Below are 16,173 nucleotides of genomic sequence, written 5' to 3'. Positions count from 1 at the left end.
GTAGGGTTTAATAGTCACTTATTTTGAACACTGACCAGTGGTGATTGCATTAATCATTACTCGTAAGAAAAACAGCTGAAGTCAGCACTAATCTATAGATATACTTAGAAGTCAGTTTGATACCATGTCCATTTAGCAGAACAGCAGTAGTAGGTTATCCACTAGGTCCAACGACCTCTCCACCCATGGACTTTTGACCAGGTTTCCAGTAGGCGTGAATTCCCCCTATGGAGTGGGCCTCAAATCCTGTCAAAAAGCAGTTGGCTGCCCCCATAACAGTCACAGCACTACTGCTGTGCAAGTATCTAGCCAAGCAGGTTGATAGTAGCTCGTGAGGTTCAATGCTGAGTACCACGGTTGAGTTTTCTCCCCCAGTAGCCTGCATAGCACCCTCTGGCATTATCAAAGTTAACCAGCAAGGAGGAAGCTTCCAGCTCAGTTCTGGTCTGGTTTCCTCTATGTCTTGTAACCAAAGAGTATGGTGTCTCCAGCAACCGGATCTCATCATCTGGTTAGGCAACCGAGCACTGGCTTTGGCAGGCGTTCGGCACTCGGGGGCACTCAGCCGGGGTAGCCTCCGACCTCCCCAAGATGGCGCCATCTTCTGCCACCAGCCTCCACCGGGGGCGGTGGCTGGGTGGTGAGCGGCGATTGGGCCTCGCGGCGAGGAGGCGGGACCGGAAGTTGTTCTCCGCGGGTCGCGGGTCCTCAGCTGGGCACCCACCCGGGAATGTGGAGAGCTGGCAGCATGTCTGCGGAGCTGGGAGTCGGGTTCGCGCTGCGGGCGGTGAACGAGCGCGTCCAGCAGAGCGTGGCACGGCGGCCGCGGGTGAGGACGGGCTGAGGAGGACGCCTGCGTGGTTCCGGGTGTCACAGGGACGCAGAAGGGGGTCCCGAAGGGGTGGGGGCTCGCGAGGTTTCCTCAGCGCCCTGGCTTTGAGGCTGGGGCTTCCGGGAGGTTGGCTTGGCTGGAGAGAAGATGCTCACTTTAGGGAAAGTGACTCGCCATTCGTCGTTCCCGTCGCCACGGTACTAGAGCCCACAGAGGGTCACATCCACTCTCGATCACGTGCTTTGTGGCGGAGACCCGTGGTCAAGGTGCGAGACATGGCAAGGCGTTGCCGCCATAGAGTAGCTGGGAGCTGTCAGGCGCCCAGTCACATGCGTTTTTAATTTTCGTATTAGTTGTTTTGTCCCCTGTTGGACTTATTATTAGACCAGAGTCAGTTATCTGCCTTTCTCCGTGCAAACTAAGCTACGTTGTGTGGTGAGACAGAAAAGAAAATAAAAGCCCTCTCTGGTCTAGTATTTACGGTCTCAGACTTCAAAATGATGCCTGAAGACACAGTCTTTTCTTAACTGATGTCTAGACGTTAAACAAGTCCTGTTAACTTCTCTTGCCCTCGATTTCCTTATTGCTGAAAGAAATAAGACGACCCTGGGAGCTCTTACCTCTTTCGTGGTAACAGTATTCTGTTTCTCCAAAGATAGATCTAGCTGGGCATGGTGGCGCACGCCTTTAATCCCAGCCCTCAGAGGGCAGAGGCAGGCGACTCTGTGAGTTCGAGACCAGCCTAGTTTAAAAGAAAGTGAGTTCCAGGACAGCCAAAGATAGACAGAGAAACCTTATCTTGGAAGGAGAGAGAGAGAGAGAGAGAGAGAGAGAGAGAGAGAGAGAGAGAGAGAGAGAGAGAGAGAGAGATCTTAGGAGTTCCCTGATGCACCTCGCTGGGAGATTCTTAGGAAATTAGGCCTGCTTGTATCAGGAAGCTTTGTCCCTGGAAGCCTTCAGTTCATCAGTGTGATGCCAGGAACTAGACACAGTCCCTCAGAAGGAAGCAACACAAGAGACTGTGTGATAATTAATGTGACTTCTCTGAGTCCTTGAGAATACCGTGGTTCAGTGAAAGTCTCAGAAATGGCCGGGTACGTGAAGATAGCTGTGTGAGGATCCCTGCGCTGAAAGCAGGGAAACCCTGAATTTTATGTAACAGATGTGCGAAGAGTGCGGATGAATATGATCCTGAATACAGAATTGTTGGTGTCCTGGTTGTCAGCTCTGTTATTGGTTGGTTGAATCATAGGTTGACCAGTACATTGTATGCCTTTACCCCAGTCGAGCCCCTGTCGGAATGAAAGCAACATTTTCATTTTTTTTTTTTTTACGTTTTAATAAATTACATTTAGAAATGAGTTTCTAAACTGTTGACTTTGTGGCGCCGGAAGCCTGGAGTAACCTCCCTGCTTGATAGGTTGCTGCCTTCCCTTAATGAACTGATTCTGTTGCGTTTTGTTTTAGCTATTGTTTGTATGTTTGGGGGGCTGGAGATACAACTCAAAGTTTCACAGTGTCTGCCATTGCCACTGTAACTGTATCCTCCACCCTGTAAAGTGATTCACGGACATGTGTTATATAGGTGTATGTACAAGTGCCTGCCTTGCATGTGCGCACACACAGGTGGATGAGTGATGTACTCAGGGAGGTGCAAGTGCACATGCCCGTGCATTGGTGGAAACCAGAGATCAATGTCATCATCTTTCTCTATCACTCTCTGTTTTATATTTTGAGTCCTTGAACCTGGTGCTAGCTAGCCAGCAAGCAAGCCCCAAGGATCCACCTGTCTTGACCCCCCCCACTCCAATGGGGTTACAGACAGGGGGCTCTGCCCCTATCTTTTATATGGAGTTGGGGTCGAAACTTTGGCACTTGTCTTTGTATGCCTAGCATTTTACCCACTGGGCTATCTTTTCTGCCTCAGTGCCAAGCTGAGATCTGTGCCAATCTCTTTTATAAGGTGTATCTATCTTTTGGAGGGGAGGGGTTGTTTGTTTTTTGAGACAGGGTTTCTCTGTATTGTCCTGGAACTCACTTTGTAGGCCAGGATGGCCTTGAACTCACAGAGATCCATCTGCCTCTGCCCCTTGAATGCTGGGATTAAAGGCGTGCACCACCGGCACCCGGCTGTTTTTTGAGACAGGGTTTCTCTGTACAGTCCTGGCTGTCCTGGAACTCACTTTGTAGACCAGGAGGGCCTCGAACTCACAGAGATCCGCCTGCCTCTGCCTCCTGAGTGCTGGGATTAAAGGCGTGCACCACCACTGCCCAGCACTACAGGTGTATCTTATTGAAGCAATATTTGTACACTTGCACTCATGTGGCTCTTTCTTTCTTGGCAGGATCTCCCAGCCATCCAACCCCGGCTAGTGGCGGTCAGCAAAACTAAACCTGCAGACATGGTGATTGAGGCCTATAGCCATGGTCAGCGCACTTTTGGAGAGAACTATGTAAGACACCTCTTATAAAGAGCCCTTGCGGGAGTTGTGACTGCCAGGCTTCTGACTCGTTCTGTTCTTGCTCCTTAGGTTCAGGAACTACTAGAAAAAGCATCAAACCCTACGGTGCGTAGACATGACAAGTGTTGGTTTTGTATAGAAGTCTTAGCTCTTAGCTGAAGGTTTGACCCATGTTGGTGATGGAGTTTTACAGCAGAAAGCTGGGCTAGGGACAGAAATTGTCCACACTTCCCTGGAGCCCCAGATAATTCATAGCTAGCCTTTCTGCCTTTATTCAGACTTTAATATTCTCTTTGTGTCTGTTTATGAATAAAGATTTAGGAGCTCACCGAGTCTCGGGAGATTTGAAAGCTTAAATCAGAGGCTATAGGATGCAGCCCAGTGGCAGAGTACATGCCTTGAAAACAAATCATTTTTGTCTCTAATGAATACCTGATAAATACAGGGAGTTGATGGGAACAAGGAAGGGAAACAGCATTAAGTTTGGGTGACTCTCTGGGTTTCCTTGTGTCTCGGTGGCTGAAGAGGGCAATGGTGGTTCAGATATGCGTGAGGGGCTGAGCTGACAGGGCCTCCGTGGAGTCCATATCAAATGATTCCCTTTTTATCTTCAGGTTCTGTCTTCCTGTCCTGAGATCAAGTGGCACTTCATTGGCCATTTACAGAAACAGAATGTCAACAAATTGATGGGTAAGACAAAACTCTATCAGTACGAAGATAGGTCTTCCCTGTGACTGTGTAGCTTCTACCACCTTCTGAGGAAGCAGCTCTGAGAACCCTCCTAGCTCACCATTTTGAATAAAACATAGTAAAATAAAAATAAGAATGAAGCATAAGGATTGGGAGGGGGTGTGGCTAAGCAGTCGAGTGTTCCTAGCACTTACAAGGCCCTAAATCAATCCACAGCACCATATAAAATAATTTACTAACTACAGAACTGTTTCACCATGTGGCATGTGAGGATTTCAAATAACTTTTCTCAGATATCAAAATTTAGGAAACCTGTATTTTTCCCCCCTTTTTGAGGGAGTTAGGGTGAGGCCGATTGTATGTATAAAGGTCCAAGGACAACACAGAGGGTTTGGTTCTCTTTCCATTATGTGGATCCCAGGGATTGAACTCAGGTTGACAAGCTTGGTGGCAGGCACCTTTACACTAAACGGTCTTGTCTCCCCTGGTATCAGCATTATCAGAGTACAACTGATAAAAACATATCCAACTACAATAAATTGCGCACATTGAAAGTGTCTGATTTGGTAAGTTTTGACATAGCATTACAACCTTGAAACTATTCAAGAATTAAAGCAGTGGGGCACCCATCACCCCAGAGGCCCCTTCCTGTCCTCTTGTCCAGGTGCTCCTTGTCTGTTTCACTGCTGCAAATTCCGTGTTTTAGAATTTTGTGTAGCCGGGCGGTGGTGGCGCACGCCTTTAATCCCAGCACTCGGGAGGCAGAGGCAGGCGGATCTCTGGGAGTTCAAGGCCAGCCTGGTCTACAAGAGCTAGTTCCGGGACGGGCACCAAAGCTACAGAGAAACCCTGTCTCGAAAAAACCAAAAAAAAAAAAAAAAGAATTTTGTGTAAATGCAATTATTTTTTTAAAAAAGTATCTGATCTCTCAGTCCTCATCAGGCATTTGACCTTTGTCATGTTTGTGTGGTTCCTTCATCTTCTTATTCAATATTATTCAATTCAATTCAATAGTATTCCACTGCATAAACATATTACAGTTCTTCATTCACATTAATGAATATTGAGTTACTTGTAGTTTTGCAGTATTACAAAGAAGCTGCTATGCCAGATGTGGTGGCACAAGCCAGAATTCCCAGCACTCAGGATTAATAAACGAATGTAATAAAAAATAAAAGAAAAATTTGAACCATTATTTCTTCACACTTTGTTTTTTCTTCTCCAGTTTCTTATTATACTATTTCAGAATTCACTATTTGTTTTTGTTTTTTCTGCAGAGGCAGGCAGAGCTCTGTGGTAGAGGCCACTGGTCTACACAGAGAGTTTCAGGCTAGCCTGCCCCAATAAGATAAAATAGAAGGGGTAGAGAGATGGCTCAGAGGTGAAGAGCACTTTCAGAGGTCCTGGGGGTTTGAAAACCCAGAACCCATATGGCAGCTCACAACCGTCTCTATTCAGGGGACCCAACACCCTCTTCTGGCCTCCTCAGGCACCAGGCACAAACCTGCACAGATCTTCCTGCAGGCAAAACATCCATGTGCCTAAAATAAAATAAAAAATTTAAAAATAAAACTTAAAAAAAATTACGTAAAAATTCCTCCTGTATATTATTTTGAATTGCTTTATTTTGTTGAGACAAGACCTGGCTATGTAGGATAGGATGGCCTTGAACTCACCTCCCCCTGCCATGTCACCCAAGTGCTGGGATTATGAGTATATGCCACCACAATCTTTAGTGATTTAAATTTGATAGCCATGTAGTGTGAGGTTTGAACATGTAATATACATGTTGACCCTGGTACCCAAGAAGTTTCAGATTTTGGATCTTCAATTTTCACACTATAAATTCTGAGGCCACCATAAAAACTATAAAACAAGGATTATGGCTAGTAAAAGCATAAAATGAGATAGCCATTATAGAATTAGCCCCAAAGGCAGAGAAACAATAAGAAAAGTCAGGCTAGGGAAATTTAAAAACTTGCCCAAGATTAAGCACTAAAAGGTGGCAAGCAATACCTGGCAGCCAGAACACCACCACCACCACCACCACCAGAACCCCAGATCGCTGCATGTTTGGACTGGGGTCCATGTTTGCTTTTGTTGATGTGATGAAGACCATGACCAAAAGCAACTTGGGAAGAAAGGGGGGTTTTGGCTTACACTTCCACATCACTTTCCATCACTGAGGGATGCCAAGGCAGGAACTGAAGCAGACACCATGGAGGAAATGTTGCCTGCTGGCTTGCTCCCCATGGCTCATTCTGTCTAGTGTCTTAGACAACCCAGGACGACCTGCCCAGGGATGGCACAAATCAGTGAGCTGTGCCCTCCCACACCACATCCATCATTAATCAAGAAATGCCCATGGACATTTGCCTACAGGCCAGTCTTAGGGAGGCATTTTCTCAGTTGAGGCTCTCTCATCCCAGGTAACCCTGGCTTCTGTCAAGTTGACAAAAACCACAACAACCGGTTTTGCCATTCTGAGTGATGTCATTGGCTGTGCCTAATGCCTAATTTGTCAACTATCAGAGTTTGACATCTGATACATTGTAGTTTGGAGGAGGGGTGTTTGTTTTTGCTAGAAGTTTGAGTGTTTAGATTACATGGAAGAAATAATTGACTGTCCTTACCTACTAATTCTTTCCTCCACTTTGGATCAGTTTCAGCTAACGGAACTTCTCATTATACACCATCCTGTGAATAATTCTTCTTTTGTTTGTTTGGTTTTTGTTTTGGTTTGTTTAGGCAGTCTGATTCTAACCCAGGTTGGCCTGGAACTTATTTACTCTGTAACCCAGGCTGGCCTGGAACTTACTCTATAACTGGCCTAGGACTTATGGTGTTCCTCCTGCCTCATCCTGAATGCTGGGATTGCAGGCATGAACCACTAACACACCCTGCAAGATGCCTGACAGTTTTGTTTGGATTTCAGACATGAATTTTATCGTGCTCAGTTCTAGCTATTTTTATTATCCTATAAATATTCTTCTCTTTGTTCCGGAGCATAGTTTACATTTTATCAGAACAATTTGATCCCTTTTAGGGTTTGGGATTTTTGTTTATTTGGTTGATTGGATTTTCATGATAGGGTGTCTCTGAGTAACTCTGGCTGTCCTGAAACTCTTTCTGTAGACCAGGCTAGCCTCAAACAGAAAGATCTATCTCTGCCTCCCAGGGCTGGGATTGAAGTTGTATGCCACCAATACCCAAGCTTTTAAGGTCTTATTCTTAATATCAGTTAGTATATAACCAAGCCAGAGCTGAGTTTAGGATTAATTATTACACTGCCAAGGCTTAGCCGTCCTTTACATCCTGACCAGTACTCCACGTCCTTTGTGAAGCCCAGGCCGTTTTTCCTAACCTGTAACTTCCTTGCATGCGTGCACACGTCAGTACTCCCCTGAACAGCCCATTCAGATCAGTGGTTCACTGAGTGCAGCTCTGTCCTCACTCACAGTCTGCAGAGAGCCCTGGCCCTTATTTATTTATTTGTTTGTTTGTTTGTTTGTTTGTTTATTATTACGCATACAGTGTTCTGCTGGCGTATACTTGCCAGCAGGGGGCACCAGATCTCATTACAGATGGTTGTGAGCCACCATGTAGTTGCTGGGAGTTGAACTCAGGACCTCTGGAAAAGCAGCCAATGCTCGCCCTCAACCTCTGAGCCGTCTCTCCAGCTCCCCACCCCCACCCCTACCCCTTGGGCTAGTTTACAAGACAAGAGGAAGGTTGACCAGATGGCTCAGGGAGTGAAAGCACTTTTGAACAAGCCTGACATTCATGAGTTTGAACCGCCAGTTCCACAGTGGAAAGAAAGAACCAGCTCCCATAAGTTGTCCCCTGACCTCCATACATGAACTATGGCACACACATACATCATATACATATGATAATAGAAAAATGATAATAGAATCCGGTTCCTGTACTTTTTTTTTTCTCCCAGGACTGGGCCCCTCATATGCTAGTCAAATTTTCCACCACTAAACTATTTCCCTGTCCCTTTTTCAAAGTTTGAATTAGGCTGAGTTACTTAGGCTAGAGTTGAACTCATTTTGTAATCCAGGTAGGCCTTTTTGCCTCATCCTCCCAAGGAACCGGGATTTTACAAGCCTATGCTGCCAACCCTAGCCTGAGAAGTCTAACTGTTTTTGGTAGAAAGTTTCATTTAGCCTTGTTTGGCCTCAGTCTCATTGTATAACTGAAGATGACATGGAGTCTCTGGTTCTCCTGCCCCTGCTTCGTAAATGCTGGGACTACCAACATGCAAGAAAGAAAGAAAACAAGGGGCTGGAGAGATGGCTCGGAGGTTAAGAGCATTGACTGTTCTTCCAAAGGTCCTGAGTTCAATTCCCAGCAACCACATGGTGGCTCACAACCATCTGTAATGGGGTCTGGTGCCCTCTTCTGGCCTGCAGGCATACACACAGACAGAATATTGCATACGTAATAAATAAATAAATATAAAAAAGCTTTTTTTTTTTTTAAAAAAAAAAAAGGAAAGAAGACAAGAAAAAACAACCTAGTGAGGCCCTGATTTAGTTATTTTTCTGTTTCTGTGATAAAATGCAATGAACAAAATCAACTTAAGGAAAACGTTTGTATTGGCCTGTAGTTCTAGAGGCTAGGATCCATCGTGGTGGGGGAGGCGCAGCGGCAGGAGAGGACGCTGGCTGATCACACTTTCTTCCACACAAAGGAAGCAGAGGGAGAGAGAACAGAACGTGTGAAGAGACTCAAAAAGCCCCTCTCCATGATGTACTTCCTCTCTCAAGTCTCTCCCTCCTAAACGTTGTATAATAGTCCCAAACAGCACCTTCAACTGGTGACCAAGTGTTCAAACACATGAGCCAATGGGGGAACATCTTCCATTCAGACCACCACAAGCCCTATCTCACAAAAAACAAAAACAAACAAACGCAAATAGTGAAGGCTGGGGATGTGTGGGTCAGTGGCAGGGCACCTGTCTCTCATGCACAAGGCTCAGGGTTCAGTCTTCACCATGGAAGAGGGAAAAAGGAAGAAAAGGATGGAGGGCAGGAAAGTGCCAGCACCTGGAAGTGCTCAGTACAGTAAGCTGCTGGGGTCACATCACGGTCCTTTGTGGCAAGAGTCATAGTTCATCTTCATAGCAGTGGCTTTGATGACCTCACTGTCTGCCCGAGCATCCAGGAAGTTTAGGACCATGACCTCCTTCCCGGCTAGCATGTCAGCCTTTGGATGCCTCTGTTCTCTGTCATTTGGCCCGTTTCACTCAGTTTGAACTGAGACATAGTTAGATCGGACCTGCTATTCAGAATCTCAGTTAGCAGCTTCTGAAAGTGGTCTCCACACAGATGCAGCCTGATTGTGGTGTGTTAGTGTTTTCCTTATCCACCTTTGCTGCTGAGATGGGGCTTGTCTGCCTTTGAACTTCACGTCTAGTAAACTCCCTTGTTCATCTTCTTAGACAATCATAATGTTTAACTGTCCTTTCTTTGCCCGCAGTATCTCCTTCTATGAGATCAAAGGCCTGTTGTGTGCTTCCTCCGGCAACAGGAAAATGAAGCCCGCTCCCTTCTCTTTCTCATTGCAGCTGTCCCCAACCTCTTCATGCTGGAAACCGTGGACTCCGTGAAGCTGGCAGACAAGGTGAACAGTTCCTGGCAGAAGAAGGGTTCTCCTGAACGGCTAAAGGTGATGGTCCAGATCAACACCAGTGGAGAGGAGAGTAAGCGCCCAGCCCTGACTGTAGATACTGGTGCCTTAGGTGACTGGAGCTGAGGTGGGGTGGGGAGTAAGCATCTGATGTGGACATTGTGGGAGACCCCAGCCTTTCAGTTAGCTGCTTTGTCAGCAGTGTGTTGACCCTGGTAGGTGCTGATTTTGAGCAATGAAAACTTTGATGTCCTAGCAACTGTCAGAGATCTTCCTCAGTCCCCTCCTGAAAGGGATTGAGAGCTGCATGCATAATACTCCTTGGGTGTTGTAATATGAGTGGCGGCAGGGCTGTGTCCCCGGCACCCAGCCGCCCTCATGGCTAGCTTATGCCCCGAAATAATTACACGGAAACTGTATTTTTTTAATCACTGTCTGGCCCATTAGTTTTGGCCTCTTATTGGCTAGCTCTTACATATTGATCTAACCCATTTCTAATATTCTGTATAGTACCACGAGCTGGCTTACCAGGGAAAATCTTAACCTGCGTCTGTCTGGAATGGGAGAATCATGGCGACTCCTAACTCGGCTTCTTTCTCCCAGCATTCTGTTCTGTCTACTCCGCCTACCTAATTTTCTGTCCTATTAAAGGGGCCAAGACAGTTTCTTTATTACTTAACCAATAAAACAACAGATAAAAAGATGACCCACCTCCATCACTTGGGTCTCGGGACAGTCACCGAGTGTTCCATGAGGCCAGACTAGAAGAGAACCTGCTGACCCCCAGTGAGGGGCTGTCTCATGATGCCCGGCACAGCTGTGCTGCAGCTGTGAGTCACAGAGGAGCGTGGGCTTGCACATCAGATGAGTGCTCACGCTCCACCGTTTTCTGTCTTTGGAGCTTTCCGTCAGTTACCTAATCTCTCCGTCCCTGAACTCCCTTGTGTGGCAGTGGCATTGGGGGTGCCCCCGTCAAGAGTATAGTGAGGGTTCCGTGCCATGATACAGAACCCTGGATGTCTCCCTTGCTTACTCTTTGCTAGGAGTGAATGCGAGGCTTTAGCCTGGAGCCGTCTTCTAAGCGCTCACGTGTAGCCGATCCTGGGCTCACATCTCAGGTTCACAGTTCTAGTCTTCTAGCCTTAAAAGGGACTTAGCCTGCCTGCCTCAGTTTCCTCTGGAGGCTGATACTAGTAAGAATACTTGCAGTGACTGTATAAAATGTAAAGTCTTAGGGCTGGCAGTGTTCAGTAGACTTTAATGGTTACACACACACACACATGTATGTATATATATATATATATGCTCCAGAGTGTCTTTATTACATTTCTTGACAATTAGCTGTGATTTTTCCTAATTAAATCATAGTGAAAATTCCTGACAACTCCATTTAATAAACGGGGGCAAAGGAAAAGCAATATTAATAGTTATTAGACTATATAACATAATTATCTGCTGCAGTTCCCCCAACCGGTCTCAGCTAGTAAGATAAGCTTTGCAAATACACAGCCCCGAATTTATCATGTGTATTTTTTTGCATTACTATTAATAAATTGGTGAAACCATACAGATGCCAGGATTAGAAAAAAGTTCTGAGATTCATCTAGGACATTGTCAGTGTGACTCTCCCTAATGTTGCAAGACTTATGCTTCTATTTCTGTGATAAAACACCATGACCAAGGCAACTTACAGAGGAGGGGTTTCTTTGGTTTATGGTTCCAGGGGGATAAGGTCCGAGGCAGGGGATCATGGAAGCTGGGACAGCAGCTAAGGGCTCACATCCTAAACCACAGACATGGAGGAAAGGCAGAACTAGGAGTGATTCATGGCTTTGAAACTCCCCCAGCCAGCACCCATGACATCTGTCCAGCAAGGCCACATCTCCTAGACCTGGCTAAACAGTGCCAACCACTGGGAACAAAACATTCAAACACAGGCGTCTATAGGGGACATTCTCATTCCAACCACAGCACACTTTTCCTTTTCCCTTTCCCTTTCCCCAGCCATTCTCAGCGAAAACCCTGTGGGGTACGGCTTAGTGCGTAGAGCCTGTGAGTGCAGAACCCTGGGTTCAGTCTGGCACTGAAAAAAAAAAGTAGAATCCTGCAGTGGAGTAAAAAGAATCTGATCAAACGTAGACCTGAGTGGAGAGAGGCAGGCGTGGAGAACTGCACCTACACAGTCCCTCTGGAGGCTCAGTTACTCCATCAGCTTTCCATCCGAGCCACCTCTGTGTACGGAAGGGATGAAAGCATAGACTTCTGCGTGTTTAAGTTATTGGTATACTCATCCTGTTTCTTTTTGTGAAGGTAAACACGGCCTTCCGCCTTCAGAGACCATAGCCACGGTGGAACACATAAAGACCAGTTGTCCCAGCCTGGAGTTCATGGGGCTCATGACCATAGGAAGCTTTGGACATGATCTTAGTCAAGGACCAAACCCAGACTTCCAGGTACTGGGGTCGGGGTGATGCTCTTGTGGGGCTGTTTGTGGAGCCCGCTGGTGGGGTGTACCCAGCACATGCAGCGCTTGTGCTTGATCGCAGCCCCAGTGGGGTGCAGTGACATTACACCCGCTTACAGGGCTGGCTGTGTGGTGTAGGCAGACTGCCAGTCCCCAAATAACCGACATGGAGCCTTAAGATTAATTATAAGTGGTCAGCCAATACTCAGGCTTGTTACTGGCTAACTCTTACATTTAAATTAACCTTATTTCTTAAGCTTTGTGGTGTGGTTTGGTCCCTTTTCTCAGTACAGCATGCCCATCTTACTTCCATTTCTGCTCGCAACTCCTGTGACCCCCCCCTTCTTCCCATCATTCTCAGTGTGGTTGTCCCGCCTATACTTCCTGCCTGGCTACCAGCCAATCACCTTTTTATTAGCTATAAGAGCAACACATTTTCACAGTGCACAGGATTATTCCACAGTAGTGTGGAACTTCAGGGACCTCTCAGAACACAGCCTGTCAGGTGCACTCTTCCAGCCTCTTCCGAACTCCCCTCCAGAGAAAAAGCAAGACCAGGCCCCCAGATACACACAGACTTTCCTTAACTCAGTTTTAACTTTGTTTTATTTCACTTTGGGTGTTGCTGGGTTTTGTCCCTTCTTCTTGAAGTGGAACCCGGGGTCTGGAACATGCTTTGAAAGCATTCTACCCCCAAGCCACACCCACCCTGGCCCTGGTGATTTTCTTGAAAGTAGGAAACATGATGAAAACACTTATAGTAACTTCTGATAATTATTACCCGCCTCAAAATCACGAAGGATAGAATCATCAGAAATGGTTTGAAGCTGGGTGGTAGTAGCACACGTCTTTAATCCCAGCACTTGGGATGCAGAGGCAGGAAGCTCTCCCATGAGTTCGAGGCCAGCCTGGTCTACAGAGCAAGTTCCAGGACAGGAACCAAAGCTACAGAGAAACCTTGTTTGGGGGGAGAAAGAAAGAAAGAAAGAAAGAAGAAAGGAAAGGAAAGGAAAATTTTGGGTTTGGTAACTTTCCTTTTGTTTCCATTTTGATGGGTTTTGCTTTTCTGTCTTCTGTTTTGTTTGTTTTGCAGACAAGTTTACCACCCTGTGTAGCCCAGGCTGGCCTTGAACTCAGGGTTCTCCTACCTGTTCCCAAGGATTACAGGCTAGCAGCACCATACCCAGCAGACTTGGTCATCTTTTTTTTTTTTTTTTTTTTTTTTTTTTGGTTTTTCGAGACAGGGTTTATCTGTGGTTTTGGAGCCTGTCCTGGAACTAGCTCTTGTAGACCAGGCTAGTCTCGAACTCACAGAGATCCGCCTGCCTCTGCCTCCCGAGTGCTGGGATTAAAGGCGTGCGCCACCACCGCCCGACTTGGTCATCTTTTGACATCCCAGGAAACAACCAGAATAAAATGGTGACCCTTATGTTTGGTCAGGTGTTACTGCACCTGCGGCAGGAGCTGTGTGAAAAGCTGGGCATTCCTGTGGAGCAGGTGGAGCTGAGCATGGGCATGTCCGGGGATTTCCAGCATGCTGTAAGTGTGTTTGCCGGGCGGCCGAGAGGGGCAGGGTGGGTCCTAGACGCAGTGATTCAACCTTTTTAACATTTATGAAAACTACACTCAAGTGCTTAAAACTCAGTGTAATCCACTACATGTAACCTGGGAAAAGGCTGAGGTGTGGTTCAGGTTTTAATGAATGTGTTACATTGTGGACTTGCTCTCCCAGCACCAAAGAAGAAAGGGAGAACTGATTTTCAAAGGTATTTCCTACATAATCCCTAGGCGTTAGCTCTGGGACCATAAGTATAAGCCAAGGCAAGTGCCGAGCTAGCAGCTCACTCGCCTGAGTTCCTAGGGTAAGGAATAGTAACTGGGCACCGTGCACACGCCTGTAGTCCCAGCACTCGGAAAACAGAGTCAACCGGGCTGCTGTTGAGTTTCAAACCAGTCTGGTACCCCATAAGTCCCATGCAAGCCAAGGCTACAATACTGAGACCCTGTCTTAAAAATAAACAACAAACAAATAAATAAATGCAAAGTTTAAAATCCAAGTACAAAATTGCATTTTGGGAGTATCATATACATTACAACAGTGTAAAAATTCTAAACTTTACTTAGGTAACTACTTGTTCTTTCCATTTGGCCAACCCTGGCCCTCGGTCGTGGAATGCAGGGCAGCTCTTGCTGTGCCGCTCTGTCCCACACCTCAGTCCCTGTCATCCTTTGTCCCCACATCGATAAACTGCCCAGCCACTGTGCAAGTTTCCTCTCTCTCGACCACTGCCTCAGCAGGGGCCCTGATCTGGGGACTCAGAGCACTTAGCCATCTTCAGCTTGGTCATTCCTTACGCAGCCTCTGGGCACCCAAAACTCTGTACAGCCTCAGCACCAGCTACATTTAGCCTTTGAGTCTCTCTTCTGTGCCCTCTTCTCTCCCACAGATTGAAGTGGGATCCACAAATGTCCGGGTAGGAAGCACCATTTTTGGAGAGCGGGATTACTCCAAGAAACTCACCCAAGACAAGACTACAGCAGACCCAAAGGCCTGAGTGCCAGTGGCACAGGAACAGCGAGGCTAGGTCAGCTGGAAGACGGACTACGCACCAGCCTGGGTTTTCCGTCTGGTCCGCATGCTCCCAGTCACACTCTCCTGCGGCCCGGATAGAACGCTGAGGATCACCTGTGCTGATGGAAACCACCTGTGCTTTGCCTCGCTGTAGGAGGCTCCGTTCAAGCAGTGACTTAGGCTTGAATTTGAGGAGTTCCAAGACTTCAGAACTGACGCCGAGTCAGTAGCCAGGAACCAGACACTGCCAGGAGCACCCCAGCCTCCATGAATGCCTTTCCCGGGGCAGCTTCTGGGTTACTGGTGTCTATAATGGAGAAAATCAGGGGGATTCCCATTTGCCCTTCCACCCTGATAGAGCGCCCTACAGTTGTTCCGACAAGTCCCCACTGAACACTCACTCGCTCCTCTGGAACGAGATGACTTTTGCTGCCCTGGCCAGTGTTGCCTCTAGCCACAGCTCCTCTGTGGCACTGGCCTGAAATTCCAGGGTGAAGAGCACTTGGGCCTTTCTGATATCCTGCTGAAAAGATGGGACTTGGAGCTTGGTCTTTGGGGACTATAGTGATGGAAAGTGGGGGTTTCTTCTCGATCATGATCCTTTTCTGGCTTTAGCAAAGACTGCCCCCCACTTGGAGGCAGACACCCTTCAACATCAGTTCCAGCGCATGGTTTCCAAGGCCTGACTCACCTTTTCTTCTCTGGGATCATATTTCCCAGGTGTCATATTTCCCAACACACACACTTTATTTATAAGCCAGAATTTTGCAGCTCTTGATTGTTCGTAATGTAACAAGATCGTCAAAAACCTGGAAGCAGCTGGGCATAGTAGCACCTGCCTATAACTCGGCATTTTGGAAGTACAGGCAGAAAGAACAGATGCCAGAGAAAGGTTAAATAACAGAACAGACTCGGAAGCACAGTTCTCCAGTAACCATAGAAGAGCACCAGTGGGGGCTATTTAGTTCCCGATAGATTTTTTTTCTTGTTTACTCCAGCCCTTGTCCTTCAATTACTTACCCAATAACTTCAGAACCTGCTGCTGAATGTAATTTCATAAATTTAAACTTATGGTTCTTGTTCTGTTTCAATCAAAGCTAGTGTGGTATTTCAGAGTCTTAAATACAAACGTGACCTTGAATTATACCATCTGTGCCAACTGCAAAGTGATTAAATCTTTATTTTTATGAGCCGGTGTCAATGAGTGGATGTAGCAAAGGGGGCGTCGGGGCTGATAGGAAGCAGCTGAGTTCGTTGTCGGGCCTCATGCCAGCTGGCTCTGGAGAGGTATCTCCTTGAGTCAAAGATGCCGCCAAGGCCATGCCATATATACAAGAAGAGTTGTGAACTTCAAGAGCAAGAAAAAAATCTTTGTAAAGCTTTGTGACATGCCTGTAAACACAACACACGGACGGTGGCAAGTTCTAGACCAGCCAGGGCTACATACCAAGTTTCATGCCACCTGGGCTGTAGAAAGGAGCCTGCCTCCCGCTGCATGAAGTTCTTTTGATTGCCT

General features: G+C 46.8%; 1 protein-coding gene across 3 annotated transcripts; it reads left to right on the top strand.

Annotated features, from left to right (window-relative positions):
* The first annotated feature begins 671 nt into the window (after positions 1 to 671).
* Positions 672 to 15,803, top strand: Plpbp (pyridoxal phosphate binding protein). 3 transcript variants are annotated; one of them, XM_057752759.1, is made up of 8 exons: positions 672 to 829; positions 3,178 to 3,285; positions 3,364 to 3,399; positions 3,909 to 3,984; positions 9,560 to 9,694; positions 11,932 to 12,074; positions 13,526 to 13,624; positions 14,533 to 15,803. In XM_057752759.1, exons 1-8 carry the CDS (start codon positions 731 to 733, stop codon positions 14,638 to 14,640), a joined length of 804 nt encoding a protein of 267 aa, XP_057608742.1. In that variant the 5' UTR covers positions 672 to 730; the 3' UTR covers positions 14,641 to 15,803. The 3 variants fall into 3 exon arrangements, with proteins under 3 accessions (XP_057608742.1, XP_057608739.1, XP_057608741.1); XM_057752758.1 differs by lacking the exon at positions 672 to 829 and adding an exon at positions 996 to 1,098; XM_057752756.1 differs by lacking the exon at positions 13,526 to 13,624 and having other exon boundaries at positions 688 to 829.
* The last annotated feature ends 370 nt before the right edge of the window (positions 15,804 to 16,173 follow it).

This window comes from Chionomys nivalis, chromosome 20 (assembly GCF_950005125.1).
Source record: "Chionomys nivalis chromosome 20, mChiNiv1.1, whole genome shotgun sequence".
In the NCBI taxonomy this organism is placed as follows: Eukaryota; Metazoa; Chordata; class Mammalia; order Rodentia; family Cricetidae; genus Chionomys; species Chionomys nivalis.
The sequence above is the reverse complement of the archived record's forward strand: the minus strand, read 5'-3'. Positions and strand labels throughout refer to the sequence as shown.